Genomic DNA, 15,757 nt, shown 5'->3' on the forward strand with positions numbered 1-15,757 from the left:
TTCAGTTAACCTGGTGCAAATTTTCCTAATCTCCATGAGGCTTTTTGGATTCAAGGCTGAAGATGAGCAAAAAAATAGGGGGGGGGAAGAATGAGTGAATTAGAGCTGTTTTACCTTTGGAGGCAGTGGAGTGAAGCAGTTGAGCTTTTGCAGTGTGGAAGCAGACTTGAGCCCTGGAAATTTATACTTAGTGCTAGACAGAATGTGGTACACGCTCCTCTAATACATGCTCAGATACTGTGACACATTAAAAAAAAATCACATCTGAATCAGTGGAAGAAATGTCTGATTGATAAGGTGTTCTTGTACCTGTGTTTTGAGTGAGAGAGGGGAATGGCTCCATTAAAAATGTCATATTGTTTCAACTGTTTCATTCTGACACTAACTCATTAAATCAGTACTGGCTTAAAACTGCAGATAGTTTGTTTGTCCTTGTATATGCTGCAAAGTATCTTAAAACAATTCTGCTTAGGAACAGACGGTATTACTAGGCAGAAATGTAGAGAGGAAAAAAAAATCTGTTAACTCTGGGTGTTTTTCCAGGGAAATAATCAATCAATCAATCTCTCTCTCTTTTTTCTTTCTCTCTCTCTTCTTTCTTTTTTTTTAAGAACAGGGGAAAAAATTATATGCTGGTATGAACAACATATTTCCACCAAACAAAATAATCTGTTGCTTTGCCATTACACCAGGATCCAGTTTGTTTGATTGTTTTTCCTATTCAGAATGCTAACAATGTGAGGTAGGGAACATACTGAAAGGAACGTACATGCAAACTCTGGTTGTGCTGTGAGTGATGCTGAACTAACAGGTCTTGATCTAGAGAATTGCAGTTTATAATGAATGTTTCAGCAAAGCAAATCAGCTGACATTTTATCTTTCTTCCTTCTCTAGGATCAAACTTGAATCGCTGTGGATTCAGAGGCTCTTCGTACTTAGGGATGCCATTCAACCCATCCAAGGTTAGTTAAGTGTGATGAAGAAATTTCAATTAGACAGTAAATGATCTCCTGTCTTTTTTTATTGTATTAACTGCAGAGTTGTGGAAAACATGGGAGGCAGGGGTTTTTGTTATGTTGATATACTGAAACCTTTGAAGAGCTTTTATAGTATGGTACTCTTAAAATGGTCCTGCTTGTGTGTACAGGGGGCAGTGAAGAAAGTGATGTACAAATTGTGGCTCATCTCAGTGCACTCTCCCCTGCTCTGATCTGTGACTGGGGAGGGAAACTTCTCCAGCTCAAGAACTGTCCGTGGACTTGGAAGAGAAGGACAGAATTGCTGTGTATCAGGTGGTGGAGGGCATGCTGTTCTTCAGTATTCCTCTTCATGTGATGAAACATGGGATATTTCATTGGATATGGGATATGAAATTGAAAGCGAGGATGGACATCTGATATGGTTATGACTGTAGTGGAGTGTAAAAATGCTTGAACTAGCTTGTGTATGAGGATACTACAGCAGCCTGTTTTGACCTTATTTGTATTTACTTTAACAGCACAGCCTTAGGTTTCTGAGTATCTTGTGGGAATGTTAATCTACACTAGAGTAATAATGACTTATTGCCCCTTTTTGCATAGCAAGTCAACCAAGTATCCATAACAGTAATATTCATAGTTTACACTTTGTAATAGGGAAAAAATAATTGCGAAGAGGATTTTGTATGTGTCTGCACAAGGCACTGCAGCAATATGTGACAGACAACGTAATCTGCCTCTTGGTTTGCTTTGGTATTTATCCCTTTTTACACTACAGATGGTGTCTGCAGTGAGCTCTGATTGTAGTACTAAGATGAATTCATCATCTCTTTTAATTGGAATTAACCTCAGTGGCAATCCTACCACCCACTGAGCTTGAAGGAAAGAAGGAAAATGTCTGCTTAAAACAAAACTTAAAAGTATTTGGGATCTCTACTGATGACTTACTGGGATGCTTTATTAAAAATAAAGCTTAAATGCAAAGTAGCAGACCATAATTTCAGTATGGTCATAAAAAAATATTTAAAGACTGGTTTTCTTGGAAGGAAGCTAGTAGTCTTCTTTTTGTTAACAGTTACCTAAAGAAGTTGAGGGTGTAATGCTATTATTGTGGTATGACTGCATTATAAGATGAATAAACACAGTCTTACCAAAGCAAGGTAATAAAAGTGCATCAGCCATGTTTCTTCAAAGGTCTGGGTCAGTGCTATGCAATGTAGTATGTTAAATCAGTATATGCTTTTTGGAAACTTGTCCCCATTACATAAAGCTTGAAGAATGAGTTTTTGCATATAATTCTGAGATTTTATAGAGCCCTTTGACGACAGAAAGTCCAAAAGAACTGAAAAGTGTCATTATAGCTTGGCAGCACTTCCTGGTGTTTTAACGTTACACTCCAGTTCCAGTAGTACATGCTTCAGATATAAATACTCTCTTTTCAGGAAGTGTGTTGCAGCCCATCAGTGTCTCATAACCTGTTAGCCGATCTGTAGGAGGGACAAAGGGTAGGATCATGTAACCTCTGGAAATTACTTACAAGGTTGTTATATCTAGAAAACTATTCACAGATGGATATACTCTGTATTCAAGCTTCATGGTACTTTTTTTATTGCATCTACATTAAAGGGATCAGATCTACCTTGATTTATTGACATACAAAGGTTTAAATATTTCCAGAGTTGTTGCCTTAAAGTATTCTGAAGTGACTCAAGGAAGGAAGAATTTGGAAATCTGCTGTGGGTTATGTTCAAGGTCTTGTTGTTTTTCTTTATTCATCATTTAAATGTGGTCAATTAAATCTGTGTCTTTAAAAACAAAAAAAAAAGGCCTGTAAGCTTTTTGGATTTGCGTTGGCAGTTACTTATTCCAAGCCGCTACAGTGATTTCATTTTTGGACTGTGAGAAAGTGCCATACTGGAGCTAGCCAAATCTCTTCTGTCACTCTGGGGATGCTTGAAAACAATAGAAAAAAAGAAAAGGATATTTAATAGAGTTGGGAGGGTCTAACATGTTATCAGGATATTTCATTTGTTCTCTTGTTTTTATAACTGCTATCCTTTTAGTGTTTGATGGTAGTGACTGTGCAGGTCTTTGGAGTGGTAGCAAAAATGTACCAAAAACATACCACCTCGACCACTCTCCACACAGCCTTAGTAAGTCTTAACAGACTTGATTGTAAATGAAGGCTAAAAGTGCTACTTTTATCAGTGCATTTAAACATGAGTCCTTTCAAATTAGAAAACTGCTGTTTTCTGAAATTACTCCAGATTCTGTGGTCTCTCCAGTTTAGTGTTACTAGAGTTTAAGCTGGCTTTTGAAATTAAGTGTTTACAGTCTCCTTACAGTTTCAGACAGGACGAGGTCTTTTAAATCTATTTAAACTGTTACAAACCAGTTTTAGGGGCTAGATTGAAAGCCCGTGCCTAGCACATTTTGTGAAAAATTGCTGGAAGTAACATGTTTTTGTTCAGAGGAGGAAAAAACATCTTCTTGTGTCTCCAGTACAACATTGTATTCTCTCAAGGCTGCAATGATCCATGTTTGTAACACTGATGCCAGGTGGGAAGACAGCATTTTGAAAGTCTGACTCGGTGTAGCAGTGTGTTTGGTAGCGCACTGTAGTGTTTTGAAAGATCTTGCCTCCTCAGAGTTAATTCTTTTGAGGAGGGCTCAGGTAATAGAGACCATCATGGAATCTCTCATAAAACAGGACTGTTTGACTCCATTGCTGAGAGCCAAATTAATCTGGTTCCTGTGTGCCCTAAAACCAATAATTATCGCCAAAGATGTGCAGGACCTGGCCGTATCCCCATAGCTGGGTTTCTCAGGGTATGCATGCATCAGTATTTTAGTTCAGACCAGGAGAGCACTTTTTACATGCATCTCCTCAACGTGCTCGCCCCACAGAGCGCCAGACCAAACCGGGCCCCTTTGTGGGGAGCTAGTGCAGCGGGTGCGCCCCGCACGCACCCCGCCACCCGTGCCTGGGCAGTCAGGCCAGGGAGCAGCCTGCAGCCGGCACCCGGTCTGGCAGACGCCGTGCGGGGCCCAGCGCCGCAGCACCTCCTGCTCTGCTCCCAAGCCCCCGCCTGCAGCACTGCATCGCTCCTTAACATAGGCATAACCCTAGCGGGTTACATTGCTTTCTTAGGGATACTTAATCTAAGTGTTTAGCCGTCCGTCTGTAGTTTAACACCCTTCTCGCTGCTAATTTTTGAGAAGTAACTGCTGTCGTTCTTAAAATAACTTAATTTTGGTTACTTCTGTGCCCTTGGCCCGTGAAGGACTCTCATGGTTTGAGGTGTCGGCAACAAGGACTTTTTTTATGCCTGGCCTGGCGGTTTGATTAGTTGCTGCTGCTGTGCCTTTGGTCTGCAGTGCCTGCAAAGCAGAAAGAGTGCAATTTAACTAAAAGTAGGCCTCATTCATAGGGTAGAACTTAAGAAGAAACTTCTTTTAACCAAGTCCGAAGGTGCCCATTAAAAGTCAGTTGCTCTGCCGATGATGTCTTTGATAAATTCAGCAGACTTTTACACAGTGTCTGAATTACTTTGTCCTGCATAGCAGAGGCAATTTAAAAACAGGGTTTTTTTGTTAAATAGATGGTTAGATTTAAACACCCTTGATTTTCAACACAAGTAAAGAAACTTAAAAGTCAAGAGTCTTGTAGCTCAAGTGTTTGTCTTTCATTTGATCTCCATTCAGAAAAAAAAGTGCACTTGTACTAGAAAACATCATTTTATGGGGGGCAAAAAGATTGCATTTCAGTACCTAAGATTATTTTTACCTTAAACACTCACCTCTGTAGTATCAAAGGTACAAAAGTAGAATTTTTCAGTTTGAATATAGCATGTTTCTAGACATACTTGAAGAGGGCTTTTTGTTTGGGATTTGTTTTTGTTTGCTTTTTTGCTTGCTTGGGTTTTTTTTGGCCGGATGGGTTTTTTTTGGAAGAGCTCCAAGGCCTATGCCAGAGATAGCAGCTGGAGCTTCTGAGGAGGGTTCATCTTTGTCTATGTAGGTTTGAAATTTAATGGGTCATGGAGAAAAAAGAACAGTAAAAAGTAGTCCTTCAAGCACGCATGAGCATTGTTTCTGTATTTTGATAAATGAAAGGAATGTTGTTAGATAATTTTGAAAAATATTTTAAATACTAAAAGCATTATCTAGCTCGATACCAGAGTGTACATATATGTAATGGAGCCTTCGGTTAGGGTTGCTTTATCACGAAAGACTTCCTCCCATCCACACAAGTTTTAGAAGTACTAGCAGTTATCTTACAAAACCTTTGAGATTTGTTGTTATCTTTTCCTATTGAAAAAGCCATTTCAGTCTTTGTTTTTGGCATCAAATTGTCACAGGGCCAGTTTCTGCAATTTTTGAGTTCTCGTTTAATTTTTGCCTCTTAAAATCATTTACATTTCTTGCATATAATCTGGAATGTCCAGCTCTTCTGATTGATGTCCCCTCAAAGAAACTCTGTTGTTCAGGCTCAGATGTTTGTGTTGAATTCGTGTGTGTGAAAAGTGTATTGGGGTGTGTGTGTAGGCTGTGCGTAGGCACATACATGAAGTGTGATAAGGAGTATTGTGACAACCTTGAAATAATCCCATGGAGCCTAGAGAAGTCTAAGAGATAAGTGCATTCGAGCATACTTAAAGTTTGAACAATTCTGGTTAAGGGACAGAATGTATTACTCTTCTGGAATAATATACTATTTTTTTTATATAAAAAAATTCTTGTATGATGAACAAAGATCTATTAGGCCCTCAAAAACTCCCAAACCCTACAGTAAATTTACGTTTGAAACTTCATGTTGGCCTTTGTGAGTACACCTGTAATGATTTCTGTTTACGTGATCTTGATTCTGAATCTGCTATGTTTAATTTTATTTGAATATTGGCCGTATATGTTGGGGTTTGGGGTTCTAAAATGAATCTTCTCAGGACTTTGGATGCATACCATCACATTGACCCTCTGTCACTTCCACAGGCTTTTTTAGTAATTACATATCAAAATATCTACCAGTATACCAGTTTTCCATATAAAGAGTTGAATTACTTGCCACATGATAATACCGGGATAAAGGAAAACTATTAGCAGTAAAGGTAGTTGTGTGAGCTACTAGTAGCCCTTCTCGAATGCTGAGACCACCTTCCTGTTTCCCTATGTAGTGATGTGTTCGAGCATCACTGTTTACGTTTGCGTCCTAATAGTCCTTTCTGCGTTACTTGCACCTAATGATCTGTGCGGTGTTCGAAGATGGCAGCAGAAGATTGCATGACTAATTTAGCTTTGAACTTCATGATAGTATGTACAGCCAACACTCACTTCCATTTGCATTATATGCACCATAAGGGTGGAGTTTATGCTCTTTGCTGAAACTACGCTACTTGCAAAGTTTTATATGCCTCTGGGGTTGCTGAAACCCTGTATTTGGAAAAACAGTATGTTACTGCTACATGCTGAAATGTTTGCATGGAAAAGATAAAAATGTATACGTTGTCTAGCTGTTGTAGTGATTGATACTGTTTTTTTTCAGGGGAGAGGGGATTGTTTTGTATCATGACCATGCAGTGTACTGGCCTATAATGCATTTTATGCAAACAGTATTTATTGCAGCAAGTGATAGTGTAATAGAAATACCTGTATTCACTAAAAATAAAGATCCATTTATTTTAATGTATTTGTAGGCTACCAAAACTTTACAGGCAGTATGAATTAGTATGTGTATATAAAAAGCACAATTAAAAAAAATCTCGTGAAGCAGAAATTTTGAGCTACTTTGTGTTGAAACTGTGTGAAAAATTGCCACTTAAAGGGGACTTCTTTGAGAATTACAGATGCTTTAGAAAATCTCCTGAATATCCAAGCATGTTTGAAGTAGTTAAGACATTTGCATAAAATTTCCATAATCAATGATTTTAAAAAGTCAAGTCTGCATATCCTCAGGGTAAATCTGATTTGCTTAGTAAATATAATCTTCCTCTGGAAATAATATTTTTGAAATTAAAATTGAACTGTTTCACTATCGCTGTTACTGTTCCATTATTCCTGATGTCAATATTGATTTGGAGAGGAACTTAATAATAGCTATATGAGTGTGTAAACAGAGCAGTGGTATGCAATTAACATTGATTTGCAGGCTGCAGCATTTTCAGCATGTGTGAAAGGAGCGGAGGCATCTCCTGCACTTTCCCTGCTCCTCTGATCCGGGATGTTTGAAGTCGGGCGAACATAAATGGTCCTCTCAGTCCAGTTTAACCTCGACCATACAGATGTTTGGAAACATAGTTTTCTTCAGAATTGCTTGCTGACCTACTGGGATGTTTTGTAGGCAGTTGGTACTAAATATGGAAGACCCTTTGCAGATATTTTTCATCTGCTAGTGTGTCTGTTGTATATCATTTGACAAAATACACGAGAAGTTTTAGCTACCAAGCTGGGATATTGAGAATCCTTTTAGGGCCAGAATTTGTTCAAATTTGGGTTTTCAGGAGAAAGACTCGCTTGGTTTAAAAGTGAATTAATCAATTATGTTAAATTGAATATTTTTCTGTGACAGAGCAAGTTTGTATCACCCTACATAAATGGAGTTTTGAAGCTGAGTTTTACATTTCAAATATACTGATGCTTCACAAGGGTTAAGCTGCTTATAATAAAATTTATTAAGGGGGAGGTATTCTAAACCTTTTTTGGCTTCTGTTAGATTTAAAATGCTGGAATGGGTATGACAGGCCAAGTCATTCCTCCAGGGATCAGAGCCTGCCACCCACCCAAGTCAGAGAAACGCGCTTCCCGGCAGCGGCAGCTCTGCGCCTCCTCAGCGCCCAGCGGCCCTCCACCTGCGGAGGTGGGAGGTGGCCACGGACGGCAGCGCCAGTGCAGGAGCTGGCCACGGCCACAGAGATTTGCGCCCTGCTTCTTGACGGAGACCCCGGGGCAGGACAGGGCCACGGGGGGATCGAGGGGGTGGAGGGGTGCAGCGCTCGGTATCGTCGCGGCCCCTCTCACGCTGCTGCCGCCTCCCTTCCCTGGCTGGGCTTGATTCCCCGGGGGAGAAGCGTTCCTTGCTGTTCAGTGGGTAAGAGGTATTTCTCTCCTAGCTCCTTGTTTGAAATAAAGCTCTCTGGCTTGATTTGGCCTGAAAAATACCATGTACCCATAACATAATCTCATTTAAATTGTTTTTATGCTGCTTGTTTTGTGTGTGTGTGGTTTTTTTTTTAATGAATTGCAAAGTAAAAGTGGCAGTTAACATAATGCTAGTAAAATGTGTTTCAGAAACTCATTTGTCTCTGCTGCTCAGCACAGAAGTAGCTCTTTTATCAAAAAAAAAAAAAATCCTTCAGTTGTTCCAAACTGATCCATCCTAAGTATCTGAAGTCATCTTGTTACATGTGGTTTGTGTTGTGGTAATGTCCAGGACGTACCTATAAAATACCACAAGAAAAAAGAATACATTCAGCACCTATCAGTCGCCTCCCCATTTCGTGATTTGTATCATGTAACTAGTCAGCATTTAGCTCTCATTTTAGCTTCCCTGTTGACTTTTTTATGTAAATACTCCATGTAAGCCCTGATTATTGTTTTATAATACAGACGAAAGTGGATGAGGGGTTAATTTGCTTTCCCTTCAACTGACAGAGAGATTACTAATAATCTCTCTCACGCTTTTGTACTTGCAGATAATTAGGATGTAAAATCTTTGCAGAAGGAACCTCTGGAGGGGTGGCTATCTAACAGAAAGCACATCCTGCTGCCAGGAAACTAATGCCCAGGAGTGCGTCAGGATAAACTTAGACACAGTTGAGCACATCTAATTTTTTTTTTTTTTTTTTGTTAACTCTTGCATATATATCAGTGTTTGCGCTCCAAAGCTTCCTGCTGACCATCTGATTACAAGGGTATCAGAGCTGTGCAGTGAGTTAGTTTTGTTCAGAGAAGTTTAGTGGGATGCCTTCAGTTTAACCATCATTTGTGAAGGGAAATGAACTTTGCTTAACTCTTAAAACTTAAAAAAAAATTGAATATTTGACTGTGATAGAAGGTCTTACGATGTTTCAAAAAAATTTTTTTTTCTTTTTCTTAGGGTCCTGGTATATCTCATCCCTATGACAGTGGGCATATAGCAATGACTTACACAGGTCTATCATGTCTGGTTATTCTTGGAGATGATTTAAGTCGAGTAAATAAAGATGCCTTATTGGAAGGACTGAGAGCTCTCCAGCTGGAGGACGGAAGGTAAATTATATTTTATATTTTACAACCCTCTGGCAGGTTAATGGAAAACTTAAGTGTGGAATGCACCATAGTGCACATGTTTTTATGAAAATAGTGGTGTAATATTTTCTTTCTGTGAGAAAATGTTTTGGTGGAGATCAGCCATAGAACATATGCCACTTCACAGGTACCAAACAGCGCCTTGTGTCCAGGTTTGCCTTCATATTGGACAATGGTTGTTTGCTTACAGCTATAGATACATACTATTGGAAAGTTAATGGTTTGGCTTACACCTTGGGGATAATTGGGGTTTTTGTTGTATCTTTCAAATAAGTGAGATTTTCTGTGTTCATATTGTCTGGTTTTGCAAGGCCCTGGAGCACTATTAAGATGATGTTTGCTCTGCTTTGTGGGAGGGTGAGCTTTAGTTTTGAGACAATCAGAACATTAATATAGCAGGATGGATTAGCCTATATACAACTTATAATAGAAGTATAGTAATATTAAATTTCATTGTGCGATTCATCCTTTTTGCATGCATTTTTTAAAAATACCACACTTCCCCTTTGATCTGCTTCTGTTTGATTTTTATGTAGGCTGGAGCTGCTAGTTAATGAAACTTCTGATAGGTCACATGATCCGTCTGTGTAGTTAGGTTTTACTGGATATCATTTTTGAAAGAGTACTTTGAGAAATGCATAATTATAGAAATGCTATTCCTGAAGGGAATCTGTTTCACTTCATAATTAAATTGTTCTCTCTCCGTTTACTAGCTGTGAAAGCTAGTAAGCTGAAAGCTTTTTTCTTTTTTTTTCTTTTTTAAAATTTTTTTTTGAAAGGCTTTGTATCACCTAGAGGTCTTCTATGATTAAAACCTTTTTTTATGGAATATACCTTTCAAATGTTATATTAAAAAGAAAAACAAAACTCCGGAATATTCTAAATGGAAGTCATGAATAGAATGATGTACAATTTCCTCTTTATATATAGCCACAGAATGATCTTAATGGGCCAAGTCCTAATGTATGAATACAGATAGGTGTAGGTGTGTTTGTTGGTCTGCCTTAGTTTGGAAGCATCTTCAAGGACATAGGGGTGTCTGTGCTGCCGCTGGATGCGCTCCTGTCGCATGCTGAGCCGTTTCTGTTGTCACAGTATCTCCAAGAGGAAGGAGTGGGGTTGAGCTGTGCCAGACCCACTAGCATCTTGAAGTGATTGCTTGCCATGGTGCCTGTTTGCAATAGCAAATTACATGCAGTTAACCTGTTCTGCACGTTTGTATCATGTGTGGTTTTAAGGTACTGACTGATTAAAGCACAGGATTAAGTGTAAGATGCCGAAGAGTGCCAGCTAGCCACCAGAGGGAAAGGAGGGTGCTGTGCCCTTCTCTGGGGCAGAATTGTTACATGGGTGGGAGTCAGCTCCTGGTGTGACGGACCAGCTCCTTCATACCTATGGAAAGAGCTTTTACTGCATCCGAGGGAAGAATGTACAAAAGCCAGAATTTGTCCTAATATCTTGTCTGGGTGGAGATAGTCAGTAAGCTGAATAAGGAAAAGAGAAACTTTCCTGGTTGTAACCCTAGTATAAGTATACTATGCTTAGTTTTTATTTCGTCACCCATGTCTTCTATTAACTTTAAAAAAAAAAAAAAAAGTAATTATTTTTTCTTTCAAAATTATGACTGAATGTGTGTGTCTGTGCATTTTTGCTTTACCTGGAGCTAACATGATCTGATGTGTCTGGATAACATACAGGGCAATTGTCATTGAAGGATGGGGTGAAGTTGTAAACCACATCACTGGCACATCTTAAGAAGTGTCCTGGTTCCCCTGAACATCCTTTGCTATACCCAAAGAGTAACGGAGCTTGTTTCCATTTAAGCCGCACGGACCAGGACCTGGCAAGCATGGGTGGTTAGCAGAGATGAAACTGTCTCCCAGTAGATATTGGAGGCTCTTTTTATGCAAGAAGATATGGAGTGCATACTTGGATCCCATGGTCAAAGGGGGAATGTCACAGTGGTTCTTGAAAGACTCTCTTTCAAGTCAGAAGTACTTTGTTGGTTTTTTAATATTTTTTTGGAGTAGAGGTCTGACAGGAGGACTCCACAAAATATTCTGTTGTGCTAGCTTCTTGCAAATACTTATTTTTTAAAAATGTTCTAACTAGCTCTTTAAACAAAACAGAGGCTTGCCAGGAAGCAAATCATAGCATCACTCCTCCTTTTAAAGGATCTCTTAAAGAAGATGGGATTGTATCTAATCTAGATAAAACAATTTTAAAACATTCTCAGAATTCGGAAAGAATTTAACTATTAGAAACTAAAAACTGGGTTGCACGTAATTTTCCTTTTTTAAATTAGAAATGGCAATAATAACAGTTATATTTATACATATATGGGAATCTGATCCTGAAGTGAGTCAGAAAAGCAATGTGAGTTATGAAGATTTCTAGAGCAGCAAAGAATTCTTGTACATCAGTGTATAGGATGATAGGTGAAAGAGTATACACATCAACATCTTTGGATAAATAAAGACCAGGGTCATGACATTGCTGGAAATAAGGTTACCCAAATGTTAATAGTTCTGTTAATTTTGCCTGGCTTGGTTAGAATCACATGTTCTGAGAAGAAAATCTATTACAGGTTTGGGTTACATTCGTAGTGTTGTTTCTCTGAATACTATAACTGGAATAACTTATTTTGAAAGGAAAAATAATGCAATTCCTAAAATGTTCTTCATATTTTCTAATGTAACAGGCCATACAATGTATAATGACAGAAACCTTTCTTTCAGTTTCTGTGCTGTGCTGGAAGGAAGTGAGAATGATATGAGATTTGTGTACTGCGCTTCCTGCATCTGCTACATGCTTGATAACTGGTCAGGCATGGATATGAAAAAAGCAATAGATTACATTAGAAGAAGTATGGTGAGTTATTCTCAAACAGTTATTTCTTAAGACATTTGAAATGCAATTGTTTTATTTCTTCACTCTGACTATAAATCCATCCAAATTGAAATATTAGTTATAGTATTTTGTTTGGTTCTCATTCCTGTTTTAGTGGGTTGAATATGAAAAAGTACATTCTTTTTTCCATTTATATTTTCCCTGCAATGTGTGTACTAACAACATAATTGTAGTTTTGTTGTGTGTATGTTGACTGTAAGTTAAATTAAATCTGATTTTTCTTCTTTAAAACTCAATTTAAAATTGAAAGCAATATTTTAAACATTGAGGCCTGAAGTTCTTACAATTTAAAAAATGCGTAAATAAAACATTGCATTAATAAATCCTCAAATTTCAATTAGCTCTAGTGCTGCTTTTTAAATGATATAGAGAATCAAAGGAAATATTAATTATTGAGATCAGTTCAAACTTAATAAGTGTTCCAGTCGTGCTCTTCATTAATTATTTATTAGATATTTCCAATAAAGCAAAGTGTTAGTATATGTAGTTTTTTCTGCGTGCATGCTGTCTTTGTTTTTTGACGGAGCAAAGGGGTTTTTAGTTATTTTTCATTTCAGTTTGAGTAGTAGGCGTAAAGAGAGCACATACTTAACCTGAACCAATTTATTCGTATGATGGGAGGCTGCAGATTCAGAGAAGGTGAAGAACTGTTGTTAGACTACAAATAATGTCAAACATGATCTGGATTGATTCTAAGAAACTTAAAGGACACAAGGTGAAACTTTCAGAGACATTTGGCAATGAAGAATATGTGCAAATGCTGAAATTCATTAATTCAGTATGTACAGTCAGTTCATCCAAGTTACTTTGAAAGTTAGTTTAAATATGAAAATGATGTAATACTTTTTAATAAGTATATCCGGCACACTTTTGGTATCTTAGTTAATGAATAATTGTGCTTTTAAAATACTGCTTTTGTTAATTAAATGAATTTCATTTTAAAGATTAATACAAGCAATTAGTAGAGTAAGTTTGAAAACTATAATTCCTTAATGTGAGTAGATGTACATAGCAAACTCTTCTGGTCCACAGAAAAAAAGCCAAGTTTGAGACGTACAGCTGCTTTTGTAAGTTGTTGTAATTATTACCAGTAGTTAAATTGTAAATTTTAAGTGAGAAACAAGTCTAAAAAAAATTTTAATCTCCTACTTCAGTTATGATTTAGATCAGCAAGCAAAAACTGATTTAAATTAATCAGGCCTTGTCTGAATTGGTTTTTATTTTATGTTTAGTTTTTAGGGGGGGTAGAGTTAGATCTTTAAGCATTTGTTAATGTACGTCGCAAAAAGCTTTCTGGCAGACCACCCGTAGACTTGTTAGGAACATAATTTTCTTCAGATATTCTTTTTTATAAGATTTACAGTCACTGATTCATAATACACTGTGCATTGATGACATTAGGCTGCATATTGGAGTCAAGAGTGTGAACAAAATTTTATATTGTCACACCTTGCTTTTAATGCCTGAGTTGTCTTGTTTAATGCTAGTTCCTATGTTTCTGCTCTGCCCTTTGATATAGACACACTCTCAGACTTAAGTTACTGTAGGATATGGTCTGCTTATATGCTGTGTAGTTCTAAATGATATTCAGTGTTTAGAGTGCCCTATGCATGCAGCGTTGCGCTAAGCAGCATTTGTGTAGCCTAGGAATATCGACAGCCTTGGGAAACTAAGTTGAAACGTGGCTCTGTCTTTCTCCTGTCCTGCAAGACACATCACAGTTGAAAAGAAAATATGTGGTAACTGAACAAGTTAATAAGATTTCCCTTAATATAGTACCATTTGCAGTATAGACATTAAAGATGTGTGCACTCAAGCTAAAAATAGCCAAATGCTTGAATTTTAAGAGCAGTTTGACAGGATACCTCATCAAAAGCTTTAAAAACAAAACCAAACCTGAATTGTAGGGTAAGAAGGTGTTCTTTTATGGACACAGCTGTTCAGTTTATTGGAGAGGGCAGCTAGTGTAGTTTGTTAATAATTTTAAGTTATTTATGACAGTAAAGTCAGTTGTCAGACACACACATTGACCAGTAGTCTGCTCACACTCAACCAGCCCCTTCACCCTCTCTTCCCTCAATTTTCCCACGCTTGTTCTTCCCCAGTCCACTTTGAATCCTCCCTTTCCTGCTTTTGGTTCCTTAACCATCCCATAATAAGTTTTGCACGCCCTCGCATTCTTCTTAAAACACCCTGTAAGAAGCTTTACACAATCCTGAAATTCTCTTTCCCTACATCCCTTAAGGAGTCCTGTACACCGGGAGGCAATAACCCCCATTAGCTAGCATGGGTTTCCGGGGAGGGAGTTTCCCAGATGACTCCTCTTGGTGACCCACCTCTTGGTGGGTTTCACGCCAGGAACGATGCTTTAACCCATCTCCTTTGGTGGTCTGAAGGAGCAGCCGCGTCAGGGCGCTCCCTTTGCACTGACTAGGTCAGCAGGGTTCCTGCTCCAGCATTGCTCCTCTGATCCTCCCTGGGCCTTTGTTTACCAAGATTAGCCTTTAATCAGATAGCTTAACAGAGTCACAAAAGGAAAATCAAATATTAAAGAAGAACAGAGAGCAAAACCGAAGAATAAAACCCTCACTGTAGTGTTCTGTACACCACATCAACAGTGAGCTTGCATTTTGTGCACCTGAGTGCAGTTTGGGTCCCGAAGGATACAATAAAACTAGGACACGTGCAGAGAAAGTTGAGTTGAATGGTCAGAGGTGTGAAAGGGCGTGTGTAAAAGGAGTGTTTAGTATACCAGGACTCTTCATTCTGGAAATGAGATGATCAAGTGGAGTGTGACAGAGTTCTCTAAAGTAATAAGTGGCACCGAAAAGATTAAGTAAGCAGGGAACAACTGTTTCTTTCTGAAACAAAAACTGGAAAGCATCATGTGAGGGCACTGATAGAGCAGGCAAGTGGACGTTTTTTGAAAGTTTGGAGCTTTAAAACTTTGGAGCTTTGGAATTGCACTTTGAAATGAAAATTTGAAATTGAATTTTGAATTTGGAGATCTACTGTCTACTGTGAACTTGAAAAGAATTTATAGTTTGCTTGTGGAGCCTCAGAACCTGCAATTTCCGATTGCTATGTTCCTACTGGGAAAATAGACCTCCCCCCCTTTTTTTTTTTTTTTTTTTTAATAATAATTGAAGCCTAAACAGAAGAGACCTCATGGGAAGGCCCATATTAATGCTTTAGTTAACTGATGAAGTTAAATTGTGGTCTGGGCATGGTTTAAGTCCAGAAGACATCAGCTTATCATTAAAGCTAGGTCTGCTTCCGGCTAGCTGAGAGAGGAACCCAGAGTAGGCAGTGAGCTACAGGCAGCAGGCTCCTTAGGATGAGCGAATGTGTAACAAGGGATGTTACATTTCTGCCCAGGTTTACTGTAAATTAGGGAGTAGATCAACTGTGCGCTGTGTTCAGTAGTGCTTTCTAAGCGTGTTGGTTTACTGTGAATGCACTGCAGAGCTGGTACGCACATGGGCAGTGGTTTGATCTGAGTTTTCTGGCTGTGCAGCTGCTTGGCAAGAGCAGTGCTTCCACGTGCTAACTGGGTCGCTAGGCATCTGGCACTTTTGGGCAAATAT

The 15,757-nt window shown here is 38.5% G+C and overlaps 1 protein-coding gene across 1 annotated transcript in view; it reads left to right on the top strand.

Annotated features, from left to right (window-relative positions):
* The window catches only part of LOC112985810 (coiled-coil domain-containing protein 112), a 49,596-nt gene that overhangs the window by 23,105 nt on the left and 10,734 nt on the right, over window positions 1–15,757 (top strand). The window contains 3 exon segments of the mRNA XM_064500773.1: window positions 895–962; window positions 9,070–9,221; window positions 11,999–12,131. Of these exon segments, the coding sequence (XP_064356843.1) occupies window positions 895–962; window positions 9,070–9,221; window positions 11,999–12,131 (353 nt within the window).

Source organism: Dromaius novaehollandiae, chromosome W (assembly GCF_036370855.1).
Source record: "Dromaius novaehollandiae isolate bDroNov1 chromosome W, bDroNov1.hap1, whole genome shotgun sequence".
Taxonomy (NCBI): domain Eukaryota; kingdom Metazoa; phylum Chordata; class Aves; order Casuariiformes; family Dromaiidae; genus Dromaius; species Dromaius novaehollandiae.